Source organism: Thalia democratica, chromosome 7, assembly GCF_965202585.1.
Source record: "Thalia democratica chromosome 7, ktThaDemo2.hap1.1, whole genome shotgun sequence".
Classification (NCBI taxonomy): Eukaryota; Metazoa; Chordata; class Thaliacea; order Salpida; family Salpidae; genus Thalia; species Thalia democratica.
In genome coordinates, this window is record NC_139171.1 from 36,117,580 (window position 1) to 36,131,424 (window position 13,845).

General features: G+C 26.9%; 1 protein-coding gene across 1 annotated transcript; it reads right to left on the reverse strand.

Moving 5' to 3' along the window:
* Positions 1 to 5,162: 5,162 nt before the first annotated feature.
* On the reverse strand, positions 5,163 to 8,544 carry LOC145841331 (monocarboxylate transporter 2-like). The gene is made up of 8 exons (XM_082948692.1): positions 8,343 to 8,544; positions 7,968 to 8,142; positions 7,545 to 7,666; positions 7,060 to 7,227; positions 6,794 to 6,936; positions 6,066 to 6,294; positions 5,773 to 5,889; positions 5,163 to 5,326 (listed from the first exon to the last, which is right to left on the reverse strand). Exons 1-8 carry the CDS (start codon positions 8,542 to 8,544, stop codon positions 5,163 to 5,165), a joined length of 1,320 nt encoding a protein of 439 aa, XP_082804818.1.
* Between the last annotated feature and the right edge of the window lie 5,301 nt (positions 8,545 to 13,845).

The following is a 13,845-nucleotide window of genomic DNA, read 5'->3' on the forward strand; positions in this document are numbered from 1 at the left end:
ATGGCGCGTGTGAAAGTTTTTGTTTTTGTGTGTTTGTATAGGGCTATGATATTATAAAGAAGTTTAAAAATTAATTAGTTTTTTTTTGGACTAAACATAATCAGGACATACCAATCATTACTTTTAAATATAGAGGAAAAAACATTTTTTCTAAGTTTTTCTGATTTTGTTTAGTCAAAGCTATAAAATAATTTTTTTGATTAATTTTTGTTTAAAGTTCGCATAACTTTAACCGTAGCTGTTTAATTAATGCAAATAGTTTCTAAAACAGCTTTCTACCCAAAATATATGTTTAGGATACAAAAGATAAAACTTTAAATTATTTATTAAAAAGCATTTATTGATAAATAAGAATACAAAGTTATGTTATTTTAGCCTGTTTTCTACAGGTAAAACACAGGTTTAGGTTTAAATTTTTGTTTTAAGTTTCGTTTCCTAAACTTATACCAAGTATTCAGTTAACGTAAGAATTGACAGTTGTATCACCTTTTGGTTAGTTTTAGGAATAATTTTTATAAACATCAAACTGTATTTATTTAGTAATTTTATTTTTCTAGGCCTGCACAAAAATTTCGAAGTATGCATATAATTTTTTACTAAAAACACAGAGTCACTTAAAAACCAAAGTAGTTGTTTATCACTGTTTTATTGCTTAATTTTGTAAATATAGCTTTTGTATTATAACGTATAAAAAAACAATTATGACAAAAATAACTACAGACTATATTGGTGGTGAAAACGCAAATTTAGTAAGTTTGTTTTACATATATAAAGTCTAAAACAAATTAAATAGAACAACAGTAATCTAAAAACATCTATTTTTGTTTTTTTAAGTATGATTTCGAAACGTTTTTATTTTTTAAGTAAAGTTTTGAATTACCTGAATTCAAATATATACTTTTAATATCATTTAGTTACTAATTGTAAAGTAACTGGGTTAAATTAAACTAAAAGCTGGTGTATGTAAACTAAAAGATAAAATTAGTACACAAAACTTATACAATTTGAAACCAACATGTTTAGCAATATTTTATAGAAATTGCTAAAGTAGAGTTTTCTTAAAACTTTAATGTAGGGATTGTTTTGAAAATTAATAAGTAGATTTTTTTACTAACTATGTAAACTAAAGTTTAAAAGACTTAATCTGTAAAAAAAATATCTTTTCTATTCCGACAGAACACAAAGGTACGACTAGCACTTAAACGGGTGTAAAAGCAAAATATATTCATAAAAAAATCTCATACAATAAAGTTTCAAAGAATATTTTTTAACAACTAACGCGCTTCTTGTGTTATTATGTATAGCATAGTTTTTAAAATGCAGCAACTTAGTACTTAATTAAATGCAGTTAATTTGGTCGTAATTTTTTATAGCCTAATAACAACAAGAATAGTTTAAACTTAAATTATAACTACTTTAACTTAATTTTCTTAAAGAAGTACAACTGAACTAATTAGAATTAATTTTGCATGCTTGTCTTGTAACTTTCTCACTAATTAAACTAAATTAGTTTAAAAAAAAGCTAGTTTTTAATCAAATCGTTTTTAATAATAAAAATATTCTGCTTATAAAATTGTAAAAATTAAAAACATAATTATCTGATATAAGTTTATATAATGAGATTCATTTTTTAGATGTTCTGATATTTATAAACTAGCTCACAAAAGTTTTCTTTGTTTTACTTTTAGTTCTGTATAATTAACTGTACTTATTGTTTTTTTTTTATCAATAATACTTTTTTCAAGCAAAAAGTTATTTTAGAAAATACATTTTCCTATATTTTCTACAAACTCAAAGTTATTTTTTTTTTCAAAAGCCGAACTTTGACCAAATTTAAAAAAACGTAATGTAGCTTTTACGACAACTCGCAAATGAAAACAACAAAACATACTTTATTTCAAAAGAAAGTGAACTACAAATTTTACTTATACTATAGTTATTTTAATTCAAAATAAACAAATATTATAAACTTTTGCTAAATAACGGTTGTTATACTTTTTAACCATTTTATGTTTGAAACAAACTTACCTAAATCGAAAAAAAAACTTTAAATGAAAGCATTATTTAGGTAAACTAAGTTTAAATCAAACACAATTTTATGAGCCAAGCTTCAAATAAAAACTTAAAGCTATAAAATAGGATAGTTTCTCATAAAGCTGACAACTATCTTCTAGTTTAAAACAAAATAAGTTACTATTCTCTAAGTTATAATAAACTAGAACATTTAAAAATGTTTTTAATTTTAAATAAAGGCTTTTGTAATACTTTTAAATTATATAAGAAAAATGTTCTTAAAATAAAAAATAAACGGTGTTTTTTTTGTAAGTTTTTTAGTACTTAATAACACAAAAGTGTTTAGGTAAATTCATAATTTAAACTGTTTTTATGTGAAGCTTGTTTGTTTTTCGTTTTACTTAAACTGATAGAATAAAATGTATTTTACTTATTGACATTTATTTTAAGTCAATAAGCAAAAAATTACTTTTACACAAAATTACGATTAGCACTGACTTTTCTACGTCTGAAATACAAATAGAAAACTAAAAAGACTAAATGTGTAGATTACAATGTGTTTCTCAAAGTGCAGATTATTGTTCTTAGTAATTTAGCTTTTATCAAAAACAAGTTTTGGTAATATGCAAACATTTATTCAAAATAAAGGTTCATACACAGTATTCTGGTTTTTAAATTAAATGTTCCTAGTTTTTTAACAGTTTAAATATATTGTTTATATATACTAACAGTCAACTCAAATAAATATAAGCTTTGTCAGGTAAAAGCATGTATACTAGTTGTATATGTTATGTACTTCTAAAGATTGAATGATTTATCACAAGATTTTTTTAAACAAACAACAAAAGTAATTTAATCTAGCTAAGTAAAAGTAAAACCTTAAATAAGTTGCATGCTATTAATGTTACTAAATCTAATTAAATAGTTAAAAAATTAGAAAAAGCAATTAGTAATTTAAGTTAAGTTAAAAATTAGTTGCAGACTTGGTGAAGATGCATACCTAGGTTGGAGACGGGTCAGTTTTGCACGAAAACAATTTTTCACAAAGGTTCACTTTTGTACGAAGATACTTCTACATGGTAAGTCATTTTTACATAATAGTAAATTAATTTAAAAAGAATTACCAACTAAGGGTAAGGGTTAGGGGTAGAGTAATAGCAAAAAGAGGTATACATACAATTATATATATAGTTTATTGAACGATAAAAAAGATGCTCAAAATATTTGGTCCTAAGATTTGGTGTACAAAGAACATTTTGGTTATCGGGTCGCACCCCAAGGATACCTTTTTACGTCTTGTCCAGGACAACAAATGATAAAATTAAAGGAACTTAGATAAGAAAAAAATACCGATCAAGGATAACGGTTAAGGATACCAGTGATAGTAAATAAATAAAGAAAAAATAAATAAAAACTAAAAAATAAGAAATCAGAAAAAAAAGTGATAGTAAAAAAAAAATAAAAATAAGTAAAGCTTTAACCCGTGAAAAGTTTTGTTGGTGTAAAAGTATCCGTTCGTACGATTTTCTAAACTTGTTCATCAAGATTATAACCCGAAATTGAGAAGATTCGCTAAAATTAGTTGCAATAGAAGGTTTGATACTTACAAAAAAAAAATCAACTACTTATAGTTACATTAAAAAAAAACTTAATGTTTCTAAGCTTGAAGTAGGTAAGTTTTATTTGTTTTTGACTATTAAATATATCATACAGTTATTATCTATTTTTAATCATCCTATACCAAAAAAGATTTGAAGCATTGGTGGTCTACCGGACCTACTATACGTATTATGGTCCGGTCAGATTCGACCTTTTTTACTAGTAATTGAATCCGATTCCGGTTCCGGCCGAATCTTAACTTCAAAAATAAATCTCATTACGGTGCATAACTTTGTTAGATCACTTGTTTTAACATATGTTATCCAAAAACAGATTGGGATCCGATTTGTTAGATCGACCAATAGTAATTTTTTGTTAACTTTTTTTTAAACAAACTACCGAATTAAGTTTGTTGTAAAAGTTGCCTCAAAACACAAAGGTAAACCATCAAGGATAGAAACATTTACGATATCAGTTTAAAACGTTTAAAAATTGTAATTTATGTTAAATTGTTCCTAGTAGTGTAGGTTTACAAGTATTCGTTTTTTTTTTTGAAAGTACAAAAACTTTTGATAAAAAGACAAAGGTAGATTTTCTATTTGCTCTTTATTGGCATATGCTTACCATGGCTTTCAATAAAAGCATGTTGAACGATTGCTTTATAACAACTTTGCTTCCTTCGTTACATGTCTAACCAACTTTTTTTTCGTAAGTTGTATTTTAAATTTTCAAGACTTTTAAAATTCAAAACAAAACAATGTTTGTACAATTTTTATATAATAAGACTGTGTAGCTTCTCTAATCAATGAACTTGATATGGCAGCGTTTTGTACAAAATAGACCAGATCTTTTCGACATAGACTTTTGCGAGACACTTTACTTTTGTTAAACTAGTAACTTTATAAGTAAGTTATATCCAGAGAAAGTTCTACTAGTAGGAGCTAAAAGATAACAAAAACAATTTTACACTTACAGTTTATAAAAACACTTACGTTTTTAAGCATTAGGTAATATTAAAATTAGATAATTGTACAAAATAGAACAGACAAAACTATTTTTCTTAAAAGATAATTAGTTATTAAAAAAACATGGTCATGATCATTTATTTATTTAAAACTTGTAGTTATTTTTCTATGTAAGAAAATTGAAAAAAAGAATCTGATCCATGTCTGACCGGATCTTAGTTTTGTAGATCAAGTAGAACACTGTGTAAATATTTTTTGTTCGACTCATTAAACTATACAATAAGTTACTTAAGACACACAGTTAGAAAAAAACTAAATATATTTCGAGCAGTTCTCTTCAGTAGAGTACAATGCTAACAAATAATAAGATTTTACACACTTATATAGTAACCAAGTATCATAAAGTAATCAAGAGAAAATAAAAGACAAAAGCAATTAGTAACAGTTAACATCAAATAAGTAAATTTACGATATAATTGATCTATAGTAAAACTAAATATAAATAAAATGAAAACAATCCTTATAAAATGTTATTTTTCCTTTTTCTTCTTTTTTCAGGGATCGCACAAGCTCCAGGAAGCCAGTCTAAACACTCCTCTGCTTCAATGAATATTTGTCAACAGCCACCTTAGTTGCTACCATGAAAACACTACTAGCGATGAAACAGGATCCTCCAAAATAAAAGGGCAAGTCGTAAGAGTCGGTTGCGTCGAACAACGCTCCTGCCAAAGTTGGTCCTGTTACTGCACCTGAAACGTTTTTGAATAGTGTTGTCAAACATTTTATTGCTTTGTTTTTATAAATATCAAATAAAGATACTTTAGCGATGTTATTTGTGTAATTTTATTGAGTGAGTTTTCTCTATTGAGGTCGTAAAAATTTTTCAGAAGAACTTGTACAAGACCTTTAAGTTTTAATTATGCTTTAAGTTGATTGTACAACGGTATCATACAAGAACAGCTTAATTTCAGTATTATTAAAATAACTAATCCGCTAAAAGTTTAGATTAGCATATTTTTACTTCAGTATTAAACTTTTTTTTTATAAAGTATGCATAGTTAAACAAGTAAACACTTCTTTTTTAGTTTTCAGTGCTACTAAAGAAATTATATAAATATTTAAAAAAAATAATCCTGCAAATGGTTCTGTAAAAGTCCGTGTTAAGAACTTTAATGTAATAATAATCTTAACTGACCAATTGCTTTTGCAACAAATACGTATGTAAATACACGATTTCCATAGAAATTTCCGAACAACTTGTGAGTTGTGACGTAAATCATCGAATTTGTCTGTCCAGAAGTTAATCCGCAACCTACAATAATTATTAACCAAAAAATAAATAAATATGTATATATAAGTTATAAGTAAATAGAGTACATAAAAAAATTCTAGTTTAAAACGTTAAATATAAAGAGTTTAAAGTTATACTAAAAAAAACCAAATATAAAGAAGTTAAAAGGCGCAAAGCACATTTGAAAGTAAACTGACAAACTGCGTAAAAATACAGCCAATAGAAGTTGTTGATTGGGACGGTCATTATCATAACGATGCCGGCAACTGTTGTGAAAATGGCGTAAACGTAAGTTAGGCTGACCCGGTTTTGTTCCGAGCAAAATCCTCCAGCAAGACGGCCTACGAACGCGAAAACGGCAAAGACAATCATTATGCTGTTCGCTTCAATTGTGGTAACGTGAAACGTTGTTTTGACATATTTGATCTGGTTTTGTTGTGTCGTTGAGTTAGCATAAAAAAAAATAATGGGTTTTACTAAACTAAATGCATAATTTGAAAAATAACTTAAAGCTTTTATTTACAACATTTAAAAAAACAAAAATGCTTAACAGCTATAGAGCTTATGGAACTTTAAGGACAAACTCTATTAAGTCATGTTTTATTTTTAGATGTACCAACTTCTGTCTGCACCAGACTTTTAATGAACACAAACATCATGCTTAGAAATGAATTACAGTTTAAATTGTGTATAAACAACATAGTTTTGTTCTCAAATATTTTTTTTCACTCTTTAAACTTTCTAAAAAGATAACTTTGTAAATTACAACTCTCTTTATATTGTGTAGAAAGATGTCTAGCTTAACATTATCAAACAGTTTACCAATTAAAAAAAGTTCTTTAATTGTATTTTAAAATCACTATGTATACATCAGTAACTTTTGTAGAAAAATTAATGTTTAAGAAAAAGCTTGATAAAAACTTACTGTAAATATAAATGGAAAAACAAAGGATAGACTCCACACAATAGTTGCAACTATCCACAAAATAACTCCTGGGTTCATGAGCATTCTCGGTGTACTCAGCTTACTTGTTTCCTCTTTCTCCTCTTTAACATTCGTTTCACTTGCTTATATTTGTAAGAAAGTTAATACTAGGGTAGCTATATGAAATAAAGAATGTTTATACTACAAAACGTTGAAAAAAAAAGATTTTTTTAGCACAGGACAGACTATTTAGTTTCCAAACAAACTTTGCAGTTCAACATGATTTTCATCAGGTTTTTTAACATCTGGTTCGCGGTAGACGGAAATACCAACTAACGCAGTCGACACAACATAGGCGCACATTATTCTCAACGCTACTCGCCATCCGAAAGTGTCCACAAGGTGGCCCAAGAGCGGGTTGATGCCCAGATTACCTTTGTGAGTTGTTTTTTAGATAAAAAATAGATAAAAAATACATTCAGTGTTTTAGTTTCTTTTATTTTAAAAAGTCATTCTTAAACTTAAATAGCCATAAAAGTTTTTAGGCTGAATAGATAATTACAAAGTTTTAAGAAAAATATTAAAATAAGCTCGTCTATCTCTTTTATTTAACTCAAACTGAAAAAAATCATCAACTTTAAAGTTTTTTCTAAATGTTGTTAAATATACAGTAACACATACAGAAACTTAACATTAAAGTAACGTCCGTCCAATATGAGTAGTTTTTTTTTTCTGCAATAAAAAAACATACCGATAGACAGCCCGACAGTTGCCAGGCAAGTCGCCAACCCTTTGTTTTTCTCAACGAAATGCGATCCGATGAGAATCATTGAGGGGTTGAAGCAAAAATTACCACCAGCTCCAACCAAGAAACTTGAAAGTATATTGCGTTCATAAGAACACTTTTCAATTTTTTTTTACATTCGTACCAGCTTTCAGTTTGTTACAATATTTGAAATAAACATTTTGTATCAGTTAATTTTTAATTATTACAGCTGAATCAAACAGTATTGTTTTTAAATTACTTATATTATATTAAGAATTATTCTTAGGTAAAAAAGTTTCAACGTACAAACTCTAACTCAACTTTTCTATAGATTAATTCTTATAAAATTTTTTTTAGTAAACTTAAAACAAAATCATACTAAAAAAGTAGAAGTATTCATAATAATACCTATAAGTGATCAGAAGCAGATAAATATTGGTGACAAAAGAGCTGGATATCATGCCAACAAGCAGCGATAAGGTACCAATGAGGCAAGTGTTGCGAGCCCCAATTTTCTTCATGATATGAAAACTGGCCGGACTTGAGCCATAAAACACCCCGAAAGTTAGAGAACCGACCAAGCCTAAAACAGTTACTCTTTAGTAAAGTTTGAAGTTTAAAAAAATATTAATAATCTCTACGACAGTTTTAACTTAGCAGTCAACACAACTTAAAATTTCATGCTCTGAATAATATACAAAGTTAAAAAGCACGTCGAAGGTTAGATTTTGATAAATACTTTTTGGTTTGACCTCAGAAAAACATTTAAAACACCATACTAACCTGTTAAAGCCTCCGTACTGTTAAACTCGTTCCGTAAAGACTGCGTAAAATTTCCAAAACTTGCAAGAAAACCCCCCACTCCTATTAGCACCAAGCAGGTCGCCCCCACTACAAACCATCCCCTGTGCTTCGACCAAGCTTCTTTAAAGTTCATTTTTATATCTAGTTCTAAGAAGTCATGCATCAATTTCATACCGCGCATCGTGAAGAATTGTACTTACTTTGTTGGACGTTACAAAAATATAAATAAACGATAGTTTAAAAATCTACAAGTTTATTGCATAAAAATTCAAATCGATTTCGGACAACAGTCCTTCATCAGCGAACTTTAAACTAGCAGAACAACTTTGACTGTGTCCTGGACCGATTTGAGAATTATTTATAAATCTTGTTTGTTGAACGTTAAAAGGAAACATTTATAAAAAAGTAACTTTTCTACAGTTTTGTTTCGTACTTGCGTACTATCTACTTTTTATCAAATATTTAAGTAGTTTGCTCACAGTTAAAAAGTTATAAAGTTTATTATTGCACCTTAGTTGTAAGTAAAATGCGAACTGGTCGGAGTTGTACGGCATCACTTTTGAATGAAGTTAATTTAAAAAAAAAAAATATTTTTGCATGGGTGACACTTTAGCATGTTTCTTTATTTTTTCATAAACTATATTTTACTAAATAGCTTTTCAAAAGATAAATTTAAGCGTTTGCTGATAAAGATTCTAGCGGAACAAATTCACTAGAATATATAATAACCAAAAACTTAAATAGTACTCTTTCTTTATTACACTTTTTTCTGTGTGTAAACAAGTTAACACACTTCAACGGAGCTATGATATTTCATAAAATACTCAAATTCAACTCTATAGTATTTCTTAAACTTTTATAGCTCCGTTGAAATGGGTTAACTTGTTAACACACAGAAACATGTGTTATAGTAATAAAGATTGAGTACTGTTTAAATTTTTCATTACTTTATCAAATATATTGTTAACTAAGCGAGTTTAAATAAGTTTCACGCAAAAGGGTTAACCTTAGCACGAGATCACCTGGGTATACTTATGTTACCTTTAATTTTTAAGTTTCTCTGAAAAATCAAACAAATTTAAAACTTTTAATTTCGTTTTATACGCTTAAAATTTTAATTACATTCTTATTTTTATCGATTCGTGTAGTTTTAAAGTAAAAATATTCATTTTCAAATATTTTTTCTTTCCCATTGTTTCGTCTACATCACGTTTTGAAATTGTGATGAAAATTGAACAAAATGTTTTATTTCTAATATAGTTTTAAATTAAAAAACTTCCTAGAAAAGTTATTAACTATCATATTGAAAGGTATTTAGAAATTCAAACCAAAAAATACTTTTTTTAATTTTCATATTAGTTTTCAAATATTATTTTGTCTTAAAATCTGAAATTCAATGAACTAAAAACAACTATAATAAAAAAGATTCAGTTACCAATAAATAAAAACAACAACTAAAATACAAGATAACTATTAACTACTAGTATGGAAAAAATTAAAAAAAAAACTAAGCTTTTAGTTAGTCACTAAAATTTAAGATTTATTTCAAGTAAAAAAGTACAAAAAGAAAAAGAAATATTGCACCGTTACATGGAGGGTATTAACTTTTATTAATAAAAGCCTTTATTTAAAAAAGCCTAGTTTGTCTGTAAAATTCATCAAACTATATAATTGAGGTCACTTAATCTGACAATTTAATAAAAACAATTTCCGATTGATAATTTAAAAAAAACTGCTTATATGCTTACAACTTTTGTTTAATATTTGCCAACTATCTTATCAAAAGAATGTTTGTACATTTCGATTTGAGGTCGAAAATAATAAACTTGTGTATATTTTGAAAACAAAAGTAAACTTTTTCAGTATTAAATTTCTATAAAAAATATTATTATTAGAAAAAGGATCCAAAAAGTAGGAACAGGTCACTTTTGCACGAGCGTCACTTTTGCACGGAGGGTCACTTTTGCACGAGGGGACACTTTTGCACGGCGTCACATTTGCACGGTCGTCACTTTAGCACGAAGGGACATTTTTGCACGGCGACTCTTTTGCACGCAGGGTCATTTTTGCACGGCGTCACTTGTGCACAGCGTCATTTTTGCACGGCAAAATTGTTTCACGATGACAAATTTTTACGGCTGAATTGTTGCACAACGTCACATTTTAACGGTGAAATTTTTGCACGGAACATCACTTTTGCATGCAGGCCGATTAAAAGTTTTTTAGCTACTACTGAATCTGTAAAATAAAAAGAAACTGAAAACTAAAACTTTATAACATACTTATATTAAAGGCAAAAAGTAAATTGTTTAAAATCTTAAACAGTTAAAGTTAATGCTAGAAACAAACTAACGAAAAGATTAAATAAACTTATTTATAAAAGATTCATACTAGAGACAAAAAAAAAATTATTTAGAAACTAAGATAAAGAAATAAATTTTTGCACGAGGAGACACTTTTTTCACGGTTGTCACTTTTGCACGCAACGCATGCAAGCGACGCTTTGCAAAAATTTGCCATGCGGATGTAACGTCGTGCAAAAATGTCGCCATGCAAAAATGAATACCGTAAAAAATTGTCTCCGCGTGCAAAAGTGACGCAGTGCAAAAATGACCCTCCGTGCAAAAGTGTCCCTTAATGCAAAAGTGACGACCGTGCAAAAGTGACGCTCGTACAAAAGTGTCCCTTCATGCAAAAGTGACGACCGTGCAAAAATGACGCCGTGAAAAAATGTCCCTTCGTGCAAAAGTGACACCCAGCCCGTAAAAGTATTTAAAAGTAATCTTTAAAACTTCAACATTTTTAATCAATTTGTATACAATTGCAATTACACATAATTATTTTTATACTCATTTTAACAAAAAAAGTAGCCATAGTTTTAAAGGAAATCATTTTAAATTTCATTTTAAAATATTAGCTTTAGATAACTAACAACAAATCATGTTTAATGTTTTTGCGCTGTTTAAAGCAAAAATATCTTTTGACAGTTTTGATTTTTTTGCGATAAAACAGTCGGCTTTTAAAAATTTGTTAGTTTTTACATTTTCAGCGTTTAAAAGTTTGATAGTTTGTTTTGATAAAATAATGTAAAGATTTATATGTAAATACGTATGATAAGAATTGAAAATTACGATATTTAGTTTGCATTTTCTCAAAATTTACTGTTTTGATTAAAAATTTAAACATATAAAAAATTAAGCAGATTCGGTTTTAATTTTTAAATGATATATTAAAAGTAAATAATATGCTCAAAATTTTAGTAATCAGTTTTAAAATCTTTTTATTACACAGTTAGTAACATTTTTATAACCAACACTTCAAATATTTTTCAAAAAAGAAACATATTGATACAAAAGTAAATTAGATCGTTTTTAGATATTAGTTAGACAACAAACAAATCAAATAACTGATTTGTAAAAATCAACCTACTTGATCGACTCAGAAATCATTAGACAAAATTATTTTAAGTAACAATAATTTACATTTATTTGTTAATAGTAATAATCCTAAAAAATTACAAAGCTTCACAAAGATAAATAACCAGACTCCTTAAAACATTTTTTCGTTTGAAAGGTTAAAGACAGTGAGAAATTATAGTCTTTAGCCTAAAATTAGCAAAGTTTTAATAAAAAATACAACGAAAATTCACACGTTTAATACACAGCCGTTGTAATATGTATACCTTGTCATATAAAGAAAGATTAACTAAACTTCGCTTAGTTTTTTTGGTATATAGAAGAAAGGAACTCGAATAAATAACTGTATTTAAAGTTGTAAGTGGTAAACGTAAATAACTTTAAATCGTTTTTTTTTTCTAAAAATATGTATTATGAAGAAACAATAGTAAATAATATATAAAAAAGTACTTAAAAAATAACCAGTTGCAAAATTATTTTTTCCTCACAACAATAGTTTTGTGAAAAAACTACTACCACACATGTAGTTTGTGTAAGAGGGTAGATAGTTTTTGTTCAAATTCTAAACAGAATTATCTGAATAAAATAATCATTAGCTAAATACGGTAAAAACGGCGAAAAACAATAAAACACTCATTTAAAAACTTACCTTGTCTCAATTAGCTACTGAAAAGGTTAATTTTTAATGTTTACCACGCCCTTATATAAAAGTAATCAATCGTTTTATAAACTTTAAAACACTATTTGCTTTATATTTAAAGCTTCTAAGTTTTTATGACTATTTAATTTTGAAGCTTGTTTTAAGTAAATTTTATTTTATATTGTTTAATAGTATCTTTATAACACCTAATTGCCTTTTAATATTTTCTTTGTTTTTGTATACTGTATATTCGATTTACTTTAAAGACATTCTATTTTTTGTGCGAGCTTTTTTAAGTTTTTGTTTTGTTTATTCATGTTCATGCCTTATCTTTCTATTTTCATATACTTTTTGTTTAAGTGACTCGAGTCATGAACAATCCAACTTTGCACAATAAACCACAATAACTTATTTTTTGTAAAACAAGAACCAAATCTCCTGTCAAACTTTTCAAACATGATATAAGTGTTTGGTATATAAATGTATAGAAATATCAAATGTAAAACTAATAACAATTTTAGTTTGACTTGATATTTTCTTAGTGCAAGTTTTATCTTTCTTATATCGTACTTGATGTAAGTATTAACTTGTTTTACTTTTGTTCAACATTAAACACATATTTTTAGAATAGTTTTTACAAATTTATCATATAGTTTTTTTTTTAAACTAAGCGCATTCGTTTGTCTTTTTAGCTAAGCAACTTCCTTTTAAAAAATCTAGTTTAGTGTTGTAAAAAGTAGATCCGAATAAAAAGAAATGCTGATATTTTAAAAAAACATACAAATGCAGCCATTTATTAGAAAAATAGCCTTAAACTTTTTGCTTGCTGTTATTTAAATATCTTTAGAACACTTTCAAGAGTACAAATACATAAATTTTACTAATACCACACTTATTAATTCCTGCCGAATAACTGATGGTCATACTTAGTTAGGCTTCTATATGCATTATTTAATTAACAAAGTAAGTTATTTTTATGTAACTTGTAACAAACTTAAAGTTAGTTTTCAAATAATGAGTTTTAACATAAAATAAACCTAAAAAAGTTGTTGTCTCCTACTTGGAAATAAAAAAAATTGTGTACTGTTTTAATACACTAATTTCTTTCTAACTATTCAAACCCTTAATCGTTAAAAGTTTTGTCGAAAAACTGAACAATGATAATTATTAGTTTTACACTGTTTTTACTTAAGATTGAACTATTTTTTTTTAATAAATTTCGGTTAGTAAATTTATTAATTTCTAGTTGATTTTGAACAACTTTAACTAACAACTTGATGTATAATTCTTTGTGTGTATGAATTAAAATAAAAAGAAGGTTCTCATAACTACAGGCTTAAAACTTTGTTATATCAAAAAAACTTGAATACTTTTAAAATCCGATAACTAGTTTATAACTAATGATTACTAAGCTAGTTTAAATTTA